The 23499-nt window shown below is 40.1% G+C and overlaps 1 protein-coding gene across 1 annotated transcript in view; it reads right to left on the bottom strand.

Annotated features, from left to right (window-relative positions):
- Nucleotides 1-7901: 7901 nt before the first annotated feature.
- Nucleotides 7902-23499, bottom strand: part of STMND1 (stathmin domain containing 1) — a 32962-nt gene continuing 17364 nt past the window's right edge. The window contains exons 4-5 of the mRNA XM_037520739.2: nucleotides 10284-10415; nucleotides 7902-8727 (exon numbers count right to left, since the gene is read on the bottom strand). Of these exons, the coding sequence (XP_037376636.1) occupies nucleotides 8443-8727; nucleotides 10284-10415 (417 nt within the window). The 3' untranslated portion in view covers nucleotides 7902-8442. The remainder of the gene's footprint in view (nucleotides 8728-10283; nucleotides 10416-23499) is intronic.

Raw genomic sequence — 23499 nt, 5'->3', positions numbered from 1 at the left:
CAGCGTATCTAATGCAGTGCACACCAGTGGGGCTGGACACCTGACTGCCATTGTAAGCCCCCTGGGGTGGAGACTGATTTGCCTCCCTCTTCCTGTAACTACTGCCTTTAAGGGCATTTGGACAACCTTGCTTGGGCACTCCAGTGAGACAGAGAGTAACAACAACAGTCACAGCTACAGAGCTCACCCTAAGGAGAGTCAGCAAAAATGATGATGACTTGTTACAACTAGAACACATGTCTCAGGAAGTGAAGCTGCTGGAGGAGACAATTTAGTTGAGGAAAAATAAGGTTAAAAAGAGTCCCTAGCAATCCAAAGGTTAAAAAAAAAGAACAAAAATCAATGATTTGTCAAATAAACATTTCCAAAGGTAAATAGAAGAGAAATACAGTGTGAAGATCCAAATTGGTGCCCTTGGGAAAGCAAGTCTAAGAAATATTTCAATGACCAGAAGAAAAACTATATTAAGAGTAATGATAAGAGGCTTGGAAAAGAGACCTGATTCTATAAATAGGCCTCCAGAAAGAGAGGTGATGTTTTAAAAAATAATAAAAGCACATTTCCTGTAAGTTGAATAGATATTGGTGGCCTGCAGGTTGACAAGGTATATGGATTTCCAGAGTGTATGTATGAGAAAAGACACATCTGGGGAAATCCCAATGAAATTTCTGAATCAAAGAAAAAAGAAAAAAAAGCATAAATCCTTCAGGAAAAAACAAATCACTTTTCAAAGATAAAGAACCAGAATTGCATTGGACTTCTCATATGCACCCCTAGAAACTAAAGGACAGTACAACTAAATAAACAGACTTGTGGTGAAGGCAACTTCATGCCACAATCTGATACTCAGCTAAAAGAACCTGTCTCACGATTTGAAGAATTTTAAGATGTACCATTTCAGAGATTTCATCACCAAAATGCTCCCAAGTGAGAAATTTTCTCAAGGAAGCCTCTAACCAGATCAAAACCCCAAACATGCATTAAGATAGGAAAAGTGATATCAAGAAACAGCAATGAACAATGACACAAGATATTTCTATACATACGTGGCCACCCAAATGAATAGGGGTGAACAGCCAGGGAATCTGCATGTAAGTTCATATAGGGACTCTTGAAACAAAAAAGCTTACCTTATGGATAATTTAACAATCCTAAATCACGAGTACTAAATTATCTTGGAATAAAAAGAGAATTGGAAAGGGAGGTAAATAATATCATTCTAGAACTTTCCATTTAAGTCCAAGGAAGGAAGGGGAAGAAATATATTGAAAAATATTCACCATCTTGTTGAGGCAGCATGGGAGACAGACAAGGGGAGTAACAGTTAATTAGCAGCCACCTCCAGGAGGGCTCGGTTGTCCTGATTGTTGGGAGGTTCCAGGGGTCACCTTGAGTCTCGGGGCACTACCCCACCCAAAACCATGCTTTTCTTCTTCTCTCCCTTGTCACCTTGCTGGAGGGAGCAAGGTCTTGATCACATGAAATAGCAGCCTTTTATTAGGCTGAGTGACATGAAATTATCAATGCTGTGATTTTTACATTACAGAGAGTAGAATGCAATTAACCAAATCACTACTCCAAAGCCATCTGCCAATGGCACCACTATTTCCCCTTGTACAGTATGTTACACAGGAGATGCTAATCTTTCTAGCCAGTGATTATTCACCTTGGACTGAGGATTCAAGTCCAAATGAGTTTCTCTACCTCAGCAGCAGCTGGAGATTGCTTGTTTGTTTGTTTTCTGCTGTGGATTTCCAGCATTCAAGCTGCACAGATTTCAAACAAGTTTGGAAGGACAAAGGAATAAACAGCCCCTCCTTTGAGGATTAAACAAATGGTTTCAAGTTATCTAGGCTAATCAAGCAGTCACTCATTGTCACAATATTTCTGTAGAAATGGCAATTCTTTGCATTGTCAAATTCTCTGCAGTGGCGTATGCAATCCAAAATGAAAATTTTTCATTTTATAGAACTTATGAGAAAAAATTAAAGATTAATTTAAAAAGCTAGCATTTTCATGTTGACTTGTAGAACTATTTGCAATAACATAATATTGAAATAACTCTCTGACAACAGGGTTTGGTTAAATAAATAACAGCATTTCCCAACATTTTTAGGTTTCCAAATCCCTTTAAGTGATTTTTAAAGTGTTTGAGCAATTTTGAATGGCCAGTGAATAATTGATTAATCAATATATTAAAATTACGCTATACAAACATTCCCAAATACAATAGATGCACTGAGCTGGACATTATTAGTTAAGAAAAAACAGTTCATTAAGCAGGTAGACTTAAACAATGCCTATATACCCCAAATATTTTATTTTAACACAAATCATTAACATATTCCTTCATTTGCACATACTTTGATGCAATACCAAGTCATGATCAGAATTCTTACATAAGCCACATCCATAATGTATTATCTTCATTTGAAGTTTAAGTTCATTTAAATTAGAAGATGAAATTTGTACATTTTCTGAAATGATGTGAGTGTATAATCCTTTGGAGATTTTTTAACAGTGTATCTAGTCCTTTATAGACCACATTAAACATACTGGTTAACATTAAATATAATAGCCAGTATAAATGGTGCTAATAGATTTTAGAATGAACTGACTCGATAAATATTCAACTTAGCTCTTGCAGGCAGAAGTACATGGGTATGCTGGGAAGTGTGGGCGGTTTATTCCGGGCATGGCTTAGTGTGCTTACAGGGTGGATGAAAGCTCAGGGAAGCTCTAGTGTGCGCCAGACATCTGGAGGGCTTGTTAAAACCCAGAGAGCTGCACTCCATGATCTGCTACAGAAATTCAGGGTGGGGGCCTTCCCTGGTGGCGCAACGGGTTAAGCACTGCTCTATGTAGCAATCCACAGCCTCTACAGCATGAGTTTGATTCCCGGCCGGCCAGGGAATAGCCCACATGGCGCAGCAGACCTCTCCTAACTTGCCCTCTGCTCCCCTCGGCAGTGTATTTCAGTCAGTCTGCCTGTTCTGTTTCCCACTCTGTCTCTGGTGAATCCTCTCGTCTCTGGCCTGTACCCCACCTCTTGTATGCATAAATAAATAAATCTTAAAAAAAAAAGTTCAGGGTGGGGCTTCCCTGGTGGCGCAACGGGTTAAGCACCCCACTATGAAGTAATCCACAGCCTCTGCAGCATGAGTTCAATCCCTGGCCAGGGAGCTGCCCACATGGTGTAGCAGACCTCTCCTGACTCGCCTGCTGCCCCCCATCAGCAGTGTATTTCAGTAGATCTGCCTGTTTCGCTCCCCACTCTGTCTCTGGTGAATCCTCTCACCCCCCACACCTCTGGCCCAGCTCTTGTATGCATAAATAAATAAATCTTAAAAAAAAAAAGATCCTTTATTTTTGACTATTATTTCTTGTTTCTAAATGACAAAAGAAAGTAATCCCATAAAGGTTTCCCTCCCCTCAACACCCTCCCCCACAAAAAAATAAAATGATAGCTCTGACTCTCTTTCTAGAAACTCCTAGAAACCTAATAGGGAGACTAGACAATGTTCCATCATTAAGGATACTGGGAGAAGACTGATTTATTGCACTGTTGAGGGTTTTTTTGTTTTTGTTTTTTTTTTTTAAGATTACAAAAGAGCTAAGCAACCTGAGTCCATGAGTTCATTTTGGGAAGGAAAAAGTGCGGAACTGCATATAGCAAAATGGGCTCAGCAGTTATCTTGGCTAAAGGGACAAAAGTTAGATTCCTGGTGTCTTTTGCTTTTTGTATTTCTCGGTATTTCTTGTTATAACTGTAATTTTTAAAAAGTAAAGACAAAGAGGCAGCTCTTCCTTTTTAAAGACAAATAGCAAGTGACACAGAAGGACCATAACTGCCATCTCTCACAGTTTATTTATTTATTATTTTAAGATTTATTTATTTATTTATATATAATGTCCTTTATGGACCTGCCAGGGTAGTAAATTGCACCATCCTGTGAGAAGGTGCCGAGTAGAAGGGTTATGAGGGTGTAGAAGTCATCTATTCACCGACACACTGTGACACTGCATGTCTTTAGAATGCAGTATTTACCATGTAATTACTCCTTCAAATACTAGCTATTTACTGATAATGGAATACCGAACACAGAAATAGGCTCAGTCATAAATTACCAGTGGTCACTATAGCAACGCTCTGTGATAAATTCTATTTTTGGTGCTGTGATTACAAAATCACTTTAATGTCATAAATATCTTAGAACATGTATTATTTTAAGTATATGAGATATATTTAAAAAATAAGTTTTAATTATTATTTTAAGTGTAATTCATAAAAGCATGTTCCCCTCCCCTGAAAAAAAAAAATGCCAGAAGACTTAATAGATATCAAACCACACAGAAGGTCATCATTTATGAAAAACTCTACACGGGCCTGTTTTACATGCCCCCATTTAAAATGATAGAGACGTTTACCTAATCTTGTCTTCCTGATTCCTGTCTTCCTGAAGGTTGTGGTTTGATCTCAGTTGAAATACCCTAGCAGTTGTTCAAAACTTTATGTTTTAAGCATGAAGAAATCAGTGATATTATCTCAACACATAAAATTTACATGATCCCAAGAGGCTGTCTTCTAGAACTTGCAATATTTCTTTTCTGTTACTCTTCAGCATAAATCATCCTAAAAAAAATACAGGTATGCCTGAAACCTAAACAATATTATAAAACAATTTTCAATAAAATAGGAAAAAAAAAACATGGTCATGGGAAAAAATCATTTTACACTTGAAGTTTGGTTTTTTTTTTAATTGCAGGGATAGACTTGGTAGCTGGTGACAGGCAGACAATTTCATGCAAGCATTGTCTTGGGGGTGCCAGTGGCTCTGGGAAGGCAGGAGATGCTGAGAATCTTAGCCTCTCTTTCCTCTTCCCTAAACCCACAGATTTTTTTTTAAGATTTATTTATTTATGCATAAAAGAGCTGGGGTACAGGCCAGGTGTGGAGGGTGAGAGGATTCACGAGAGACAGAGTGGGGAACAGAACAGGCAGATTGACTGAAATACACTGCTGAGGGGAGCAGCTGGTGAGTCCGGAGAGGTCTGCTGTGCCCTGTGGGTAGCTCCCTGGCTGGCTGGGGGATCAAACTCATGCTGCAGAGGCTGTGGACAGTTTCATAGGTTGTGTCTGAACCCCTTGCGCCACTAGGGAGGCCCACCCACAGATGGTTTTTTGAGTAGAAATATACCTTGAGCTCAGAGCAGTTCCCAGAATCCAGACAGGGCTTTTCCGTGTTTCTCATCCCACCCTGTTAAAGTGTATGGCATCACTAAGAAAACAAACAGCTTGTCACTTAGGGTCTGATTCTCTTTGGCATGTTTAGCTCATTATATGCAAGAGGTTTTCAAACCTCTTGTCAAAGATTAGGTTCACATCTAGACCATATATAGATTAACCCAATAACCATCCAAGCCACTATAAATAACACAGACAAGAGCATCAGATTTCAAGAGAAGGCATTATTTATTTATCAAATCTGGCAATTTTATTGACAACAGTTGTTTAAATTTGCATTGAATGTAATTTGGGGTCATTTAAATTTTATTTTTCTGCAGCGCTCTGCATAATACCCAAATCTTTTGCTAAGTATGCTACTCCAGTAACTTTTAGCTTCCCTAATATTTCGTAAGATTGGCACCTACCTGCAAGGTCATCTCCATGGAAAAACTCAAGATGGATGAACAACACCACGTTGTTCCCATGGGATTTTATATCAATAAAAGACTATTAATATTATGGTATATTCTTGTTTACAAAGGACTTTTAAAAAATCATTTGGTACAACTCCTTGAAAGTGGCTAGCTCAAAGTAAGGTAGAGTGTGTTGGAGGCACAGAGAGTCTGTAGGGCTTTAAAGATCACCCTGTAAGAAGCAGACTTTGATTCTTAAAAGGCTCTGGAATGAGTTTTTTTTTTTTAAGATTTATTTATTTATGCATACAAGAACTGGGGTGTAGGCCAGAAGTGCGGGGGAGGGGCACCGAGAGGCTTCACCAGAGTCAAAGTGGGGAGCAGAACAGGCAGACTGACTGAATTACCCTGCTGAGGGGAACAGTGGGCGAGACAGGAGAGGTCTGCTGTGCCATATGGGTCAGCTCCCTGGCATGGGATCGAACTCGTGATGCAGTGGCTAGTGATAGTTTGATAGTGCTGAGACTTAATCCCTTGCACCACTAGGGTGGCCTGTGGAATGAGTTTTAAACAAAACTTTTCTCTCACCTTCACCATGCCTCACTGGCTGTAGGACTCTCTGTCCTACTGGCAACAGGAACACAAGATGCCCATTTGCAACACCCCAAGGGGAATGTCCAAGCAGGAGGTGCTGGGGGGTCCTTAACTAAAGTCAGCATGTAGCCCCCAGCCTCACCCCACTGATTCCCAGAGAAACAAGCCATCTCCTGGGGCTGTCCTGCTTCTGGATGATGTATGGGTTTATCAATTCATAACTAAAGAGATTATTGACACAGCACGGACTATGTGCCAATATTCATTTTGTGAGGTACAACTCTGATCAAGACTGGTTGCCCATTGGCCATGTTAGAACCACAGTCTCGAGTGATGAAGATGAGAATGTGTCAGGAACACACAAGAAAATGTGGGCAGGGTGATGAGTGGAAGATGAGCAGCCTGGGTTGTCACAGCCAACACAGAGAGGGGTGCTGACCCAGTTCAGGGCGTTTGAAGAAAGGGGTGGCTATCTGGAAGCATGAACAACAGAAGGTGTAGGTTAAATAAAGTGGGGAAGGTACGAAGGCTACAGCATATGCAAAGACCCAGAAGTATGGAGAGTGAGCTGCGTTTGAGGAACTGGATGAACTGTGAAAGCTGAGATCCTTCATGGTGGCCACAAAAAGGGTTTGGACTTTTCCTTGACCATGAAAGGAACCAACAAAAACTTTTTAAGCAGAGGGCTGGGGTGTAAAGATAGAGGAAGCTCCTGTAGTCATTCAGCTGAATGATGGTAAGGTCACTACCTAACCACAGGGGAAGGTGCAAGTGATCTTAAGAATGCAGACTCAGAAGACATGATGGCTGGTTAGATGTATATGGCCAGGAAGAAGGAAGGAGCAAAGCCTAATTCTAACAAGAGAGGGCTGGAAACTCCTCCACGCAGGGTGCCCAGAAGGAAGTAGGGAACTGACATTAGTGCTTCTTCCCCATCTATCCCTCCCAGGTGCTCCACCCTACCCTGAACCCAACTGAAGTATTTCTTTTTTTTTCACATGAAGAAAATTTCATGTTTTACTTAGTCCTGAGACTTGGATTTTGCTTCCTTAAGCTGTATGGATGAAACTTCAATTCAGCCACTTTCAAGATATTGTTTTACATGGAAAGCTATAAGGAGGATCCTCAAAATACTAACAATGGATTTACCACAGGATTCCACTCCTAGGAATCTACCCAAAGGACACAAAAACACTAATTTAAAAGGAAACCTACACTGTTATATTTATTGTAGCACTATTTACAACAGCTAAGATATGGAAACAACCTAAATGCCCCAAGATGACTGGATCAAAAAGATGTGGTCTACATACACAGTGGAATATTACTTAGCAATCAAAAAGATAAACTTGTGCTATTTGCAACAACATGGATGGAATTTGAAGGGATCATGCTCCATGAAATAAGTCAGAAGGAAAAAGAAAAATAGCAGATAGTTTCACTTACAGCAGGAATATAGGAAAACAGAACAAAGACAAAACTTGCAAGCAAACCATAGATCTGAGGACTACAGCAGGGGAAGGGGATTAAGAGGGATAGGGGTCAAAACAAGGGAAGGAAGAGCTCAAGGGACTGTGGTGATGGATCATGGGTGCTGTGGTGGCTGGAGAATTATGGGGTCAACACCTGAGGGGAGAAATCAAACATTGTACAAAAATGAGCAATGATGTAAGAAAATAAAAAATAAAAGAACAAAAGATATTGCTTTAATTCTTCACAACACAACTTGGCCACACAAAGGACCAACGCCTGAACATAGAGTCTAAGAAGCACACAGGTCAATGAAATACATAGCACGAAACTCTGCAATTTGTCTTAAAGGATCCTCTGAAGGTGGACACAGCCAAGGGGCAGGTTTGAAAAGGAAGGGTTTTACTTGGCACAGACACATGGCTGTAAGCTGGAGGGTATTTATAAATAAAAGGCATCTTCACCATGTTTGAAGCCATGCTGAAGAATGCCAGCTTCATCATGTGGATGCTCCACAAGTCTCCCCTCTACCTCTCTCCCCCCAACTTTTAAATAGCACAGCTGCTTAATTTACTCAACTAACCTCTGGACCATGCAGCTCATACAATCATTCCTAAGCCCAAGGCAGAAATCCCAGTGGGGTCAGATCAGGCAATCAAAGAAAACATAACACATACTAAAAACATCACAACTGGGGAGAATGGGTGCTTTGTCATGAAATTCATGTAAAATAGCTTATTAGAATACGTCATCTGCTTGGTTGTAGGACATGTCCGACTCCACCACGACACCGATACCTTCACCATTATAATTTCTCTCATTTGAGGTGGCTTCACTGTGACTCTTCTTCCGTTTCAAAGGCTTCCCTTCCTGCGGGTCAGGTGGTTCAAACACGGAAGATCTCACTGTGTTAAGTCCTTCGGCAAAAGGAACCTCAGCCCTGGGTTCAGCAGAACCTGAATGGTGGGCTGGGGGCAAAAGTCTGTCACTGCGTAGTCTTTTCCTTATTTCTTCTTCTTTAGTCTGAAAAGCATTATAGAGAGTGAAAAACAAACAAACAAACAGAATAACCTCCAGGCGCTCATTAATATTGCTTGTAATGGACACTGTTGGCTTCTCTAGGTCCTTGTCTGTCATTTACCAAACAGGTTGAGCTACTACTATTGAAGGCTACAGACAGCATCACAGAGCTTCTGTCTAGTCCCTGTTTTCTGAGCCGTCACTAGGGAGATGGAAATGAAAGCTGTTAGACCAAAGCTCTGAGGCTGGGTTGCTTTCCAGAAGAGTGGCAACAAGTTAGGGGGATACCAGAGCAAAAGCTGATGGCCTGCATCTCCCACCTTCCACCCTGTCACCCCAAACCCCGCCCCAAGGGAAGTTATTATTTTTTTCATATAAAGAAAACTCCGCAGTGTACTTAGTTCTGAGAGTAAGCTACAGTTTCCTTAGGCGGTCCGATGCACCCAATTCAACCAGTGTCAAGATATTGTTTTATTCCTTCCATACACAGGGTATCAAACATGCAACATAGAGGGCCTCCCCTGGTGGCGCAGCAGTTAAGCACTGGGCTGTGAAGCTGCCCGCAGCCTCTGCAGCACCAGTTCGATCCCTGGCCACCAGGTGAGGGTCCCACATAGCATGGCAGACCTCTCCTGCCGCCCGCTGCTCCCCTCAGCAGTGTACTTCGTCAGTCTGCCTGTTCTGCTCCCCACTCAGTCTCTGGTGAATTCTCTCACCATCCCGCGCTTCTGACTATACCCAGCGCTTGTATGGATAAATAAATAAATAAATAAATAAATAAATAAATAAATAATAATTTTTTTTTAAAAATTAAAAAAAAAAAAACATGCAACATAGAAAGCAGATAGATCATTTCAAGATGTAAGACGGGGCCTCCTTGGTGGCACAAGGGGTTAGGCACCGCACTATGAAGAGATCCGCAGCCTCTGCAGCACAAGTTCAATCCTCTGGCCGGCCAGGGAGCTACCCACATGGTGTAGCAGACCTCTCCTGTCACGCCTGCTGCTCCCCTCAGCAGTGTATTTCGGTAGATCTGTCTGTTCTGTTCCCCACTCTGTCCCTGGTGAATCCTCTCACCTCCCATACCTCTAGCCTGTACCCCAGTTCCTGTTTGTATAAATAAATAAACCTTTACAAAAAATTAAAAAAAATGTAATATAGGGCCTCCCCGGTGGCGCAGCGGTTGAGCGCTGGGTTGCGAAGCTGCCCGCGGCCTCTGCGGCGCCGGTTCCATCCCCGGCTGCTCCCCGGCCACCGGAGGAGGGTCCCACATGGTACGCAGACCTCTCCTGCCGCCCGCTGCTCCCCTCAGCAGTGTACTTCGGTCCTTCTGCCTGCGCTGCTCCCTGCTCTGGCTCTGGTGAATTCTCTCACCCTCCCTCGCCTCTGGCCTGCACCCCAGTGCTTGTATAAACAAACAAACAAACAAACAAACAAAACATGCCTCTATTAAAAAAAAAATGTAATACAAATCCTTGCAATTTGTCGCAAAGCTGCTGATAGGAGCCCCTGCCTGGAGCTCAGGCGCGATGTACTCGCCCCAGGGAGCATTCCAGTACCTTCCTGCGTTCCTCTGCCGCCTGCAGCTTCTCGTCTATGTCCTTCATCGTGAAAGCCTTGACTTCCTTTTTGAGTTTAAGTTTTTTCAGTCTGGTTGGCGGTTTTCTCAGTGGCGTGTCTGTCGGGTTTACCTGGAGGAAGATACTTTTTAAAATGGAGAGACAGACATTCATGGGCCGAGGAGAAAGGCAGGAAAAGAAGAATAAACACAATTGAAAATGTCAGTTCTAAATTCTAAATTCTAAATTTCTATTGGCAGATTTAAAAACAAGATGAATGCACCAATCCCTAAAGATCTAATTCGTGGTGGGCCTCCCTGGTGGCGCAAGGGGTGAAGATGCAACCTATGAATCTGTCCGTAACCACTGGAGCACAAGTTCGATCCCCAGCTGGCCAGGGAGCTACCCACATGGTGCAGCAGACCTCTCCTTTCTCACCAGCTGCTCCCCTCAGCAGTGTGAGGGGATTCAGTCAATCCCCTGCTCTGTTCCCCACTCTGTCTCTGGTGAATCCTCTCACCCCCCACACCTCTGGCCTGTACCCCAGGTCTTGCATGCATAAATAAATAAATCTTTAAAAAATAAGATCTAATTCCTGGTAACCATAAGGCTAATTTTCAAAGATAAAAATCTATTAGATTCCCAGACTTATTTATAGGCTATTACCAAAATGATAAAATATGCAAAGATATTTTGAAGCTGGAAAAGAACTCAGGAGAAGAAAAAAAAAAAAAACACCTTGGGAATGAATGCAAGAGGGCAAAAGGCCCTGCATGAGCAGTGAATTTTTAATTCAAGATAAAAAGTTAAACTTGATAATTCCTGCATCCCTCTGGGTTCTTCTCTGACTAAGCAAATTAAAATCAGACAGATCAGTAGAAGAAAAAGAACAATGTATGAAGAATCTACATGGCTAAAAGTTCTAGAGTGAACAGAACAAACCGAAGATTTATAGCCTGAGTTAAGGAACAGGATAGGAGCCCGGGGCATTGGAGAGAGTCTCTCAAATGAAGAGGAGAGGGTGACTCAAAGAACAAAACGTGCCTCTAGGTGTTTGCCTGCCATATTAATAAGTTTCTCCAATAAAAAGTTGTGTTTTATTTGTCCCTGGAGTTAACCTTAAATCTGGGCAGTCTTCATTCTTTTGGGTAATGACTGGCTTTCTCTTGAAGCTCATGGGGCTCAATTAACCTTAATTTCACATGCCTGGGTGACATTTATTGGAAAAAGCCTACTCTGGATGTGTTGGGGGTGGGGAGAGCTATTCTGAGTATTCAGAGGGAGATCAATCTTTCAATAACATTCCACACACTGCAAACTATTGTCATTTGGGATAGAGATTAGGTCTTACCACTTTTTGTCTAGTGGAGGAGAAAATTACTGACTAGTAACTCTGCACTGGGCTTTTCACAACTTTCATCACAGCAGAAGGAATCCTCCCAATTTATGTATTTGATTTACCCTTTCACAGTCCAAAGCAATAGGAATGAATTTCTGACCATCATTTCTAGTTATAAAGTAGAATTGTAAAGGGTTTATAAAGAAAGTTTTAATTTACATGATTTTCTTTTAAAATTAGTTTTTTATATAATATACATTGGTGAGAATGTATATCATATCATTAAAATGGTACTTAAATAATCTCCTAATCCCTGGTTTAATCCCCTGACCCCCCAATCCACTCATTAGCATGAACCATTTTAAAGAGTTTGTTGTATACCTTCTCAAACATTCTCTATGTTTGAGGAATATTTGGCCAAACATAAATGGAATCATACCATGTACACTGCTCTAAAATTTGCTTTCTTCCCTTAATTTAACACGGGCATCTTGCTCAGTTATATAGATTTATCACAACTTGGGAAGTCCTCTATGGATGCTGAGGCTTCATAATAAAACAAACTGAATATTTTTCTAGATCATTTCTCTAAAGACTTTTAAAGACAAAGGAGCTGTTGCTGTTCATTGGAATACCTAAAAGACTGACTCTTCATTCTACAAGACTGAGTATTTTATTTTACTGAAAGGATAAATCAGAGAGGTAATTTAGTATAATAAGAAAGGGTCCCAGATCCAGGCCCAGACAGACCTGGGTTTGAATTCTGCCTTTGCATGAGTTCTAAACTGTAAAGTAAGTTTAATAAGACTTACTTCACAGAATTGCTTTAAATGGGGAACATATATATAATATTATATTATATTAATATATATTTATGTATTATAATATATTATATTTATATATTATTATAATATATAATATTATATATTATATTAAATTTATATATAATATATAACACAATTATATATTATATTTATATATTATTATATATAATATATATTATATTATATTTATATATTATTATATCGTTATATTTATATATTATATAATATATATATTATAGTAATATATTACAATAATATATTACTATAATATATTAATAAATATAATATAACATATAATATAATACATTATAATATAATACATAGTATATAATATATAATAATAAATCATAGTGTATATAATATATAATATAATATAATATAATTAAATAATATGATTTATTTTATTTTATATTATATATTATATTATGCATATTAGTCATATATATGTTATATATATAATATAATATATATATATTAGTCACTCAGCAGTAAAGGTTACTTTTAGTCAATGAAAACAGTAGCTTTTCTGTGCCATCACACCAAATCCTAACCAAGGTGTGGTTTTTGTCACAAAAGGGAAGACTAAGAATCCACCCTCAGTGCCAGGGGACAGAGGCCTGGGCTTTATCCTGGTCTTCTGCTAATACTCAGTGCATGACCCAAGATGAGACACCTCTTCCCTTTGGACTCAGTTTCCCTCAAATGTCCAAACAGTTGGGATTAAGGCAATGGGTTTCCTCCTAGCTTTAAGATCTCTGATTCTTGGAAAGGCTTTTAAAGGGAAAACATTCATTGAAGTTTGGCCTCAGTTACTGCCTTCAGCTGGTTTTTCGGTCATGAGTTGTTTGCTATGTGAATACAGTACTATTTTGTCAAAACAAGGCCCCTGTCCCATCATTGTATTATTTTTTTCAACAACTAGCTCTTGTTATTTTGTGGCAAAAGCCATCTGCTGAAAAGAAGGACATATTTGCTATGGTGGCTTAAGTACAAAGTATTAAATTAGTATGAAAACAGCTTTTTAGAGGAGTTCACTCAGAAGGCTAAACAAAACATAATGGTAACCCAAGATCCGGTAAGGAAAGACTCCACCATACTCAATGTAGAAGTGTAAACCTTGACTAAAACGATGAGACTGGACCTCTGAGAGAACTTGGGCTTTCTGCTTTGGGGGACAATTCCTGGCCTTTATCCCACAGTGAGGCCTGTGAAATCATGTTCTTCCTCCCTCCTGTGGGAGTTAATCCTAACTGAGCAGCCCTCATCCCCTCTGCGTCTGACATTTTGAGTAAAAGAATTGAAAGATCCAAGGGCAGGTATCTATATTCTTTATGGATTTTTACAAAGTTAGGATTTATAAACTGTTGGATTTTAAAATGATGAAAATGATCATATTCTGCTTAGATTGACACTACCAATAAAAAGTCTCAAAACAAATCAGCTTGAAAACTGATAGAAGTTACTAGTCCAGTTACTTAAGAATTCCATCAGATAAATATCGAATGGTTTTACTTATACGGGGAATATAGAGGAATAGAATAAAGGGTCAGGAAAAGATGCAACGTGCAAGCTGACCATAGATGTGAGACATCCAGCAGGGGAGGGATAAGGAGGGGGGTCAAAACAGGGTAGGGAAGAGCACCAGGGACTGTGGTGATGGATCGCGGATGCTGTGGTGGTAGGAGAATTAGAGAGTCTACACCTCAGGGGAGGATTCAAATAATGTCCAAAAATTAACAATGATGTAAGAAAATAAATACATTAATAAAAGTAAATAAATAAAAGCATTCCATCAGCGACTGCCCAATGCAAAAATTCTATGATAAGATTTGGACCTTCTAGCCAACCTAACTTGCGTGTCATACTTCTTATTCTGTATTCCTCAGCGTTTTCCTAATTCACTTGTGACCTACAGATGAACCCACCTTGGCTACACTCCCTGATGGGCTTGGTAGCCAACGTTTCCTGCAGGAGTTCTGTTCATTCCAGAAGCCACTGCTGGACCTCCAGGGGAGGGTCACCCAGTATTAACTGGCACTGGTCTTCACCTAGCCAACTTCCTCTTAAAAAACTCCCCATGAGGTTCAGCAAATAATGTTAGAGGCTCTGATGTCATGTGAACTAACTCCCGGACCACACTAGAGGTTACCAAGGACAGAAGTGACCGGAGAAAAATATCAATTTTCACCAGAGACAGGAGGACTCAATAGAGAATTTGCCCTTGTGCCAGGAAACCTAGAATGTGTTATGAAACAGGGAGAAATGAATTTGGGATAAAAGACACCTATAGGGAAAAGCACCTACGTGGATAAAGGAAAGCCAATCATATTTCTCTAGGGAGACCTATATTAACCCATACATACATTTGCATGTGTACACAGAACAACACACAGTGTAACACAGCTGCTGAAGTCGCCTTAGAATGTTTTAAAATATACTGAGTCATTTAACTGATATTTAATTTCTTAATATTTTATGTCTGGCATATCATTATAACTTTTTCCAGGTCTTCTAAGTGATTGTAGGGGAAAAAAATGGAAATATTATTAAACGGCTAATGCTTTAAATATCTAGTAATGATTTTTAGGAAAAAACAGATTTGATAAAAATGGCCAAAAACAAGTCAAATGAAGGGAATCGTAGCAACTATTAGTAAGAGCATGTCCAGAGGGCACTGTAAAATCATGACAGTAGTTAATTGAAAGCAAATGATTAAAAAATGACAAAAATTAAGGAAGAAGAAGACAGGCATACTTGTGGTGGACAGAGATACCTCTGTGGACCCCTAGGAAGAAATTGGCTCACAGGGAAGGCCCCTGATTCAAAGCTGAATGGGGGACACTTACTTTTCAGTACCTTTCCATTTTACCTAAAATGTGCCTGAATTAAAGATAATGAGCAGGCTAAGAAGCAGCTCAGTGTCTAAAAATGCCCTTGTATTTAAGTATACTACTGATCTCCAGAAGAAGTCTTATTTTTAAAGGGTGTTCCTATTTATTAGTCTATTCTTTTAAATTAATATTTTTTTATTTTTTTTTATTTTTAGCAACAGAGAGCTAGCATTTAGTTGTCTCACTGGATTCACCACACTGTAGTACTTGCTGATATTAACATCCCCTTTCTGACCACCCTTTGCTTGCCTTCACTTGACTTGTTTTTAGCCATTTTTATCAAATCTGTGTGTTCTTAAAAATCATTACTAGATATTTAAAGCATTAACTGTTTAATAATAATTCCATTTTTTTCCCCTACAATTATTTGGAGACCTGGAAATTATACAGCACGTCTGGGTAGGGAGAGAGTGTTATTTCCTTTCTTAATATGGATTCCTTTTCAGCCCTTCAATATTCATTCTTATCTCTTTACACTGACCGCAAAGCTTTTTCCCAAATATGCAAGATGTTTGGTGTCTGACACACTTATGTTTTCAGTTTTAGTTGAATTAAAAAAAAAAAAAACGTTACCAAGACACTGAGCAATGCCATTGCTCATCATGTCCATATGTTTCTTCAATGTAATCTTAGTCCTATAAATGAAATGTGTTATATCCAGGAATATTTTAGAATCCTCTTTCACAATGAATGGGGGCTTCAATTTCAATCTTTATAGTGAATTGGGGTTTTAGGTGAGTTTACTGAAACTTTCAGGAAAGTGGTTCTCAGCCCACAGGTGGGCTGCCCACAGGTAAGCACGACCTATAATCCCTTAGATGCTTTCAAAAGCATTCATGCTAGGGCCCAGGCCTCAGCCCTGTCCCAGGTAGGGCCTGGATACCTGGATTTCTGAAATCTTCCTTGGTGATTCGAATGCGCAGGCAGGCTGAGGTCCACTGCATTGCACAATAAAACTTACAAATGTGCATTACTGCTCTGGCAAGTTGGGCTCATACAAGGACACTTGGGTCGATTCCAAAGCAAAAACAAAACAAAACTGTCCCATTCTTAACTACCTCTGATGTCCTGTAACATTTAAATCCTTTTGAGAGCATCCCAATCATGTTCCTGACAACAGTTCCATTTCTATATAATATGAAAACAGTCCCCATCTGTGGATCACTTAATGATGCTATGGAAAGTCAAGCTGAGTTTCATTTTTAGTAGATAACTCTCTTTCACAATGCAGCTATATTAACTAACCTTGCTGGTGCTTTTGCAAGGCCCTGTCTGAATGTAAGTCTGAATGGATGTTTGAATCACTGAAAAGTGTTTTAATGCTATTCCCACTGGCCTGAGCAGCAAAGTTCTTTAAGAAGTTATTATTTCCACAATCTACCCTCCACCACATTGTTCTGTCTTTTTCTTTTTTTTTTTTTTTTTTTTTTTTAAATATTAAATTTTATTTTTATATTCCCCCATACAATTGCAAACGCCCCATTCTGACCCCAATCCTTCCCTCCCGCCCCCCACCCCCCAAAAAGTGTCTCTGGTTCATAGTTTTTTGTTGATTTTGATTTTCACTTTCTTATATTCATTTTCCTGGTCCCTTATTTAAGTTTTCTAGATTCCTGCTATGAGTGAGACCATCCGGTATTTTTCTTTTTCTTTTTGGCTTATTTCGCTGAGCATGATCCCTTCCAGTGCCATCCATGTTGCTGCAAATTGCATGTGTTTATCTTTTTTGATTGCTGAGTAATATTCCATGGTATATATGTACCACATCTTCTTGATCCAGTCATCTATTTTTGGGCATTTGGGTTGTTTCCAAAGCTTAGCTATTGTAAACAGTGCTGCTATAAACATAGGAGTGCAGGTGCTCTTTGGAATTGATGTTTCTGTGTCCTTTGGGTAAATACCTAGGAGTGGAATTGCTGGATCATATGGAAGCTCTATGTTTAGTAGGTCCAGAAATCTCCACACAGCTCTCCATAGTGGTTGGACCAGTTTGCACTCCCACCAACAGTGCACAAGAGTTCCTTTTTCTCCACATCCTCGCCAACATTTGTTGTTGCTAGTTTTTTTAATATGTGCCATTCTCACTGGTGTGAGATGGTATCTCATGGTAGTTTTGATTTGCATTTCCCTGATTACAAGTGATGTTGAACATTTTTTCATATGTCTGTTGGCCATTTGCATTTCCTCTTCAGAGAAGTTTCTTTTTAGCTCTTCTGCCCATTTTTTGACTGGATTATTTTCTTTGTTGTTGCTGAGTCTCATCAGCTCTTTGCAGATTTTTGTGATCAGTCCTTTATCATTAGTGTTGGGTGCAAAAATGTTCTCCCAGTTGGTGGGGTTTCTCTTTGTTTTTGTTATTGTCTCTTTTGCTGTGCAGAAGCTCTTTAATTTGATGTAGTCCCAGCTGTTTATCTTTCTCTTCACTATCACTGCTTTGGGTGATGTGTCTGTAAAGATGTCTTTGATGTGCAAATCCCGTAGTGTTTCGCCTATATTTCCTTCTATGTATTTTATGGTTTCAGGTCTTATGTCTAGTTCTTTAATCCATTTTGAGTTGATTTTTGTGTATGGTGTGAGGTAGTGGTCAAGCTTCATTCTTTTGCATGTAGCGACCCAGTTTTCCCAGCACCATTTATTGAACAAACTTTCTTTGCTCCAATGCATAGTCTTTGCTCCTTTGTCAAAGATTAGTTGACCATAAATCTGTGGGTTTATTTCTGGATTTTCTATTCGATTCCATTGGTCTGTATGTCTGTTCTTGTTCCAATACCATGCAGTTTTGATGATTATGGCTTTGTAGTATAGTTTGAAGTCTGGGAGTGTGATGCCTCCATTTCCTTCTTTTTTTTTCAGTAGAGCTTTGGCTATTCGGGGTTTTTGGTGATTCCATATGAATTTCATCAATAATTGTTCTATTTCTTTGAAGAATGCCATTGAGATTTTGATTGGAATAGCATTGAATCTGTATATTGCTTTTGGTAGGATGGCCATTTTAATAATGTTTATTCTTCCAATCCATGAGCAGGGCATGTCTTTCCATTTCTTTGTGTCTTCTTCTATTTCTTTTAACAGTGTTTTATAGTTTTCTTTGTATAGGTCCTTTACCTCTTTTGTTAGATTTATTCCCAAATATTTGATTTTTTTTGTTTCGATAATAAAAGGGGTGGTTTTTTTGATTTCTTCTTCTTCAGATTTATTGTTTGTGTATAGGAAGGCTACTGACTTTTGCGTGTTGATTTTGTATCCTGCCACTTTACTGAATTGATTGATGAGTTGAATTAGTTTTTCTGTGGAGATTTTGGGGTTCTCTATGTATATTATCATATCATCTGCAAATAGTGATAGTTTGACTTCTTCTTTTCCTATTTGGATTCCTTGGATGTCTTTCTCTTGTCTTATTGCTCTGGCTAGGACTTCCAGTATTATATTGAAAAGCAGTGGTGAGAGTGGACATCCTTGTCTTGTTCCAGATCTTAATGGAATTGCTTTCAGCTTTTCACCATTGAGAATGATACTGGCTGTTGGCTTGTCATAGATGGCCTTTATGATGTTGAGGTATGTTCCTTGTATCCCAAGAATTTCAAGGGCTTTTATCATGAATGGGTGTTGCACTTTGTCGAAAGCTTTCTCAGCATCTATTGATATTATCATATGGTTTTTATATTTCTTTTTGTTGATGTGTTGGATAACGTTGATTGATTTTCGGATGTTAAACCATCCTTGTGCCCCTGGAATGAATCCAACTTGGTCGTGGTGAATTATCTTATGGATACATTGTTGGATTCTGATAGCTAAAATTTTATTGAGGATTTTTGCATCAGTGTTCATTAGGGAGATTGGCCTATAGTTTTCCTTTTTTGTGTTGTCCTTATTCGGTTTTGGTATTAGTGTAATATTGGCTTCATAGAACGTGTTTGGTATTGTCCCTTCCTTCTCAATTTTTTGGAAGAGTTTGTGAAGGATAGGCACTAATTCGTCTCTGAATGTTTGGTAGAATTCATTTGTAAATCCATCAGGTCCTGGGCTTTTGTTTTTGGGGAGGTTTTTAATTACCATTTCAATTTCGCTGCTTGTAATTGGTCTGTTTAGGTGTTCTATTTCTTCTTTATCTAGCTTTGGGTGATTGTAGAGTTGTAGGAATTTGTCCATCTCCTCTAGATTGTTGAACTTGTTTCCATATAACTGTTCATAGTAGTTACTGATTATTCTTTTGATTTCTGCTGTGTCCGTTGTGATTTCTCCTCTTTCATTTATGATTCTGTATATTTGTGCTTTCTCCCTTTTTTCCTTTGTGAGCCTGGCTAGGGGTTTGTCTATTTTATTTATTTTTTCAAAGAACCAGCTCTTGGTTTCATTGATCTTTTGGATTGTTTTTTTAGTTTCAATTTCATTTATTTCTGCTTTGGTTTTTATTATTTCTTTTCTTCTACTGGTTCTGGGGTTTTTTTGTTGTTCTTTTTCTAGATCTTTGAGCTTCGAGATTAGGTTGTTTCTTTGAGTTCTTTCTTGTTTTTTGATGTGAGCTTCTATTGCTATATATTTTCCTCTTATTACTGCTTTTGCTGCATCCCATACATTTAGGATATTGGTGTCCTCCTTGTCATTCAATTCAAAGAATTTTTTAATTTCTTCTTTGATCTCCTCGTTAGTCCAGTGGTCTTCCAGTAGTGTGGCTTTTAATCTCCATGAGGTAGGATAGTTCCTTGCCTTCTTTTTATGATTTATTTCTAGTTTGATGCCTTCGTGGTCAGAAAAGATGGTTGGTATGATTTCAATCTTGGTGTATCTGTTGATGTTTGTCTTGTGCCCCAGTATGTGATCGATCCTGGAGAATGATCCGTGTGCGCTTGAGAAAAATGTGTACTCCGTTTTTTTTGGGTTTAGTGTTCTATAGATGTCTGTTAAGCCCAAATGCTCTAGGTCCTTATTTAGAGCTTTAGTTTCTTTACTTATTTTTTGTCTTGTTGATCTATCCATTGTTGATAGTGGTGTGTTGAAGTCTCCCACTACATATGTGTTTTCTCTGATGTCTGTTTTCAGAGAGGACAACAGTTGTCTGATATATTTTGGTGCTCTTTCGTTTGGTGAGTATATGTTAATGAGTGTTATTTCTTCTTGAAGTATTGTCCCCTTAATCATAATGTAGTGACCATTGGGGTCTCTTTTTATTTTTTTGAGTTTGAAGTCTGTTTTATCTGATATAAGTATAGCTGTTCCTGCTTTCTTTTTTGGCCCATTTGCTTGTAGGATTGTTTTCCATCCTTTGACTTTGAGCCTATTTTTATCTTTTGTAGCTAAATGTGTTTCCTGGAGACAGCAAAAGGTTGGGTTTTGTTTCTTAATCCAGGCTGCAACTCTGTGTCTTTTTATTGAAGAGTTTAGTCCATTTACATTTAGAGTTAATATTGATATGTTAGCATCTGTATTTGCCATTATGTTTGTCTTTCCTTTGATTTTATTTATTTATTCTTTTAATAACTTTTTTTTTTTTTTTTGGTCTTCTTTCGTTGTTATTCGTCCCTCTGAGGTTCTGGCTTTAGGATTCCTTGTAGTATTTTTTGGAGTGGGGGTTTAGTCGCAATGAAATTCCGGAGTTTCTCTTTGTCTGGGAAGGTCCATATTCTTTCTTCATGGAGGAAAGAGAGCTTTGCGGGATAGAGTATTCTTGGTTGGCATCTGTTTTCTTGGAGTCTGTTGACTATGTCCCTCCACTCTCTCCTTGCCCGTAGTGTTTCTTCAGAGAAGTCTGATGTCAGCCTGATTGGTTTTCCTTTGAATGTTATCTGTTTCTTCCCTCTTGTCAGCTTCATTATTTTTTCCTTGTCCTGGATTCTTGGGAGCTTTACTATTATGTGTCTTGCTGTGTTTTTCCTTTCGTCGTGGAAGTTTGGTGTTCTTCTTGCTTCTTGTATATCAATTTTCAGCTCCTTCTTCTCATTTGGGAAGTTCTCTTCAATTATATCCATGAATATTTTCTCTGTTCCTACATCTCTCTCCTCTCCTTCTGGAATTCCTATAACTCTTATATTTCCTTTCCTCATGGAGTCAGATAGTTCCCGAAGTCTTTCTTCATTCTTTTTCCTTCGTACTTCTCTTTCCTTTTCTGTTTTGGTTCTTTTTATTTCTGTGTCTTCAAGATTACTTATTCGTTCTTCCATTTCATCTATTCTGCTTTCATTGCTTTTCCCAGAGTTCTTTAGTTCCTCCATTAATTCTTTGATCTCCTGCATTTCTCTTACTTCCCTCTTTAGGGACTCAATTTCCTTCTTCTGATCTATTACTTTTTTAATCATGGCAATTTTAAATTCTCTTTCTGGAAGGCTCAGAAGTTCTTCCAAGTTGCTGTCGTTGCAATCTGGGGAGTGGTTTTCTTTTTGTGGTGTGCTTCTTTCCTGAGGAGTTTTTAGGTTGCGTGTGGTTCTTCTACTCCCTACTGTCTGTTTTCTAATTTGTCGTATGCGTTGGGACACTGTGTTGCTCGGACTGACTGACATCTTGGGTGAACTTCTCCGCTCCCCTCTGGCTCTTCCAGGAGCCATCTCTGTCTTCTGGGGGAGCTTTCTGCTGGTTTTAGGCAGTTTTTACTGAAGAAATGTCCCTGTTCTCAAATGGCGAAGCGGGATGCAGTCCCTGCGCCTCCGGTTTCAGGCACACTCTTCTGCGCACCCGGTCTGCCCCGGACGTGGGTGCCTGCTCCCTCTGTGGGCTCAGACTGCTGGTCGGAAGGGGCCTGGCATGGAATAACTTCCCGGCTGGCCACTGGGTCCTCCAGAAACCTTCTGCCCTTTTCAAGCAGTCTTAAGAAATGTCCTGTTTTATAGGGTGTTAGTGACTTTTTTTTTCCTGGTCGCTAGGTGGCGCCAGAGATCTCTCCTATTGTCCTTGGGGGGCTGTTTTTCGCCTCCCCCCACCCCGTGGGACAGAGAACAGAGCGGGAATGGTAGGGTACACCTCAACAGCTTTGGGGTGCTGTGTCTGCCTTGTGCCCCACCGTCGTGGAGAAACCACGCCCCGAATTTTCGTGCCCCGGGTCTCAGTTCAAAGCCCTCAGTTCCAGGACGCGGGCTGTAGCCCAGTTCAGTGGCACGGGAATGGCGCCTTTTGCACAGCTCCCGTGCCTGGGCGCCTGGTTCCTGCTCACTCAGGGAGGGACCTTCACCTCAGTGAGGACCTCCGCGTCTCCCCGCAAGCCTAGGTCGTCTCCCTGCAAGCCTAGGTCGCAGGCGCGGGGACCTGGGCAGCCGCGATCCAGGTCTGCACTTGCTTTTCAAGCTCCCCGAGCGCGCCGCGTTTCCGCGCCAGCTTACCGGCAGCCCGGGCTGTGTGCGCGTCTCCCGGGGTCTTTGTTCTTCTCTAATGGCGCCCGGAGCCGTTCGCTCACCGCCGCGGCGGATCCTGCAGGGTTCGCCTCAGCTCCCGTTCACGGGGTGTGGTGGCTGCAATAGTTCCTTTCCACTCCCAGTCCCGCTTGCTGCGTCGTTTGTTCTTGTGGGCCGTTTTGGTTTGTTGTTTCCTCCTCTCTGCCGGTCGGAGAGTGCCGCCTCTGTGGGCGGGGGAGGGGAGCAGGGTTCTGCGCTTCCCTCCCTTCTGGTCCTCTTTTATGGCAACTTTCTTCTTCGGGCAGTTCGCTGGCGTCACCCGTTTATCTTCCGTGTCCCACTTCTCACTGGGACCTGCCGCTTTTCCTCCCTATTAACTTTTTTTAATGGGAGATCTTACTCGCAGCGTCTCCTCGCCGCCATGTTGCTCCGCCCCCTCTCTTCTTCTTTTTCTTTAGCCCCAGTTTATTTATTTATTTTTTTGACCCTCAGAGACTAACAACTAGGAAAAAAATCCTCTCCTGCATATTAAAGACCCATATTGCTCTTAGTACTTTAAAACAAAGATAAGATACTTCAAATGCCTTGGATCATAATAGCATTGCATAAATATAAATTGTCCTGGTATCGACTTCATCTTCCCCTGTCCACCCACTCCGATTATTGGTACTGGACAATATATTGACAAGGTCTTTTCCCCAAATACTCCAAACATTTTCCTTCTTCAAAAGAAAATGCCACTTCAGCTTGTATTCATGAGTTCTCAGCATTCTCTGCACACAGAGAAGGAAATCATCTTTATTTAAACACTAAGTGACTTGGCATTTATGGCAAACTTGATTT

The sequence above is a fragment of the Talpa occidentalis genome, unplaced genomic scaffold, assembly GCF_014898055.3.
Source record: "Talpa occidentalis isolate TD23 unplaced genomic scaffold, MPIMG_talOcc4v2.1 talOcc4.2, whole genome shotgun sequence".
Taxonomy (NCBI): domain Eukaryota; kingdom Metazoa; phylum Chordata; class Mammalia; order Eulipotyphla; family Talpidae; genus Talpa; species Talpa occidentalis.
Note: the sequence above shows the minus strand (reverse complement) of the source record. Positions and strands in the feature narration are given on the sequence as shown.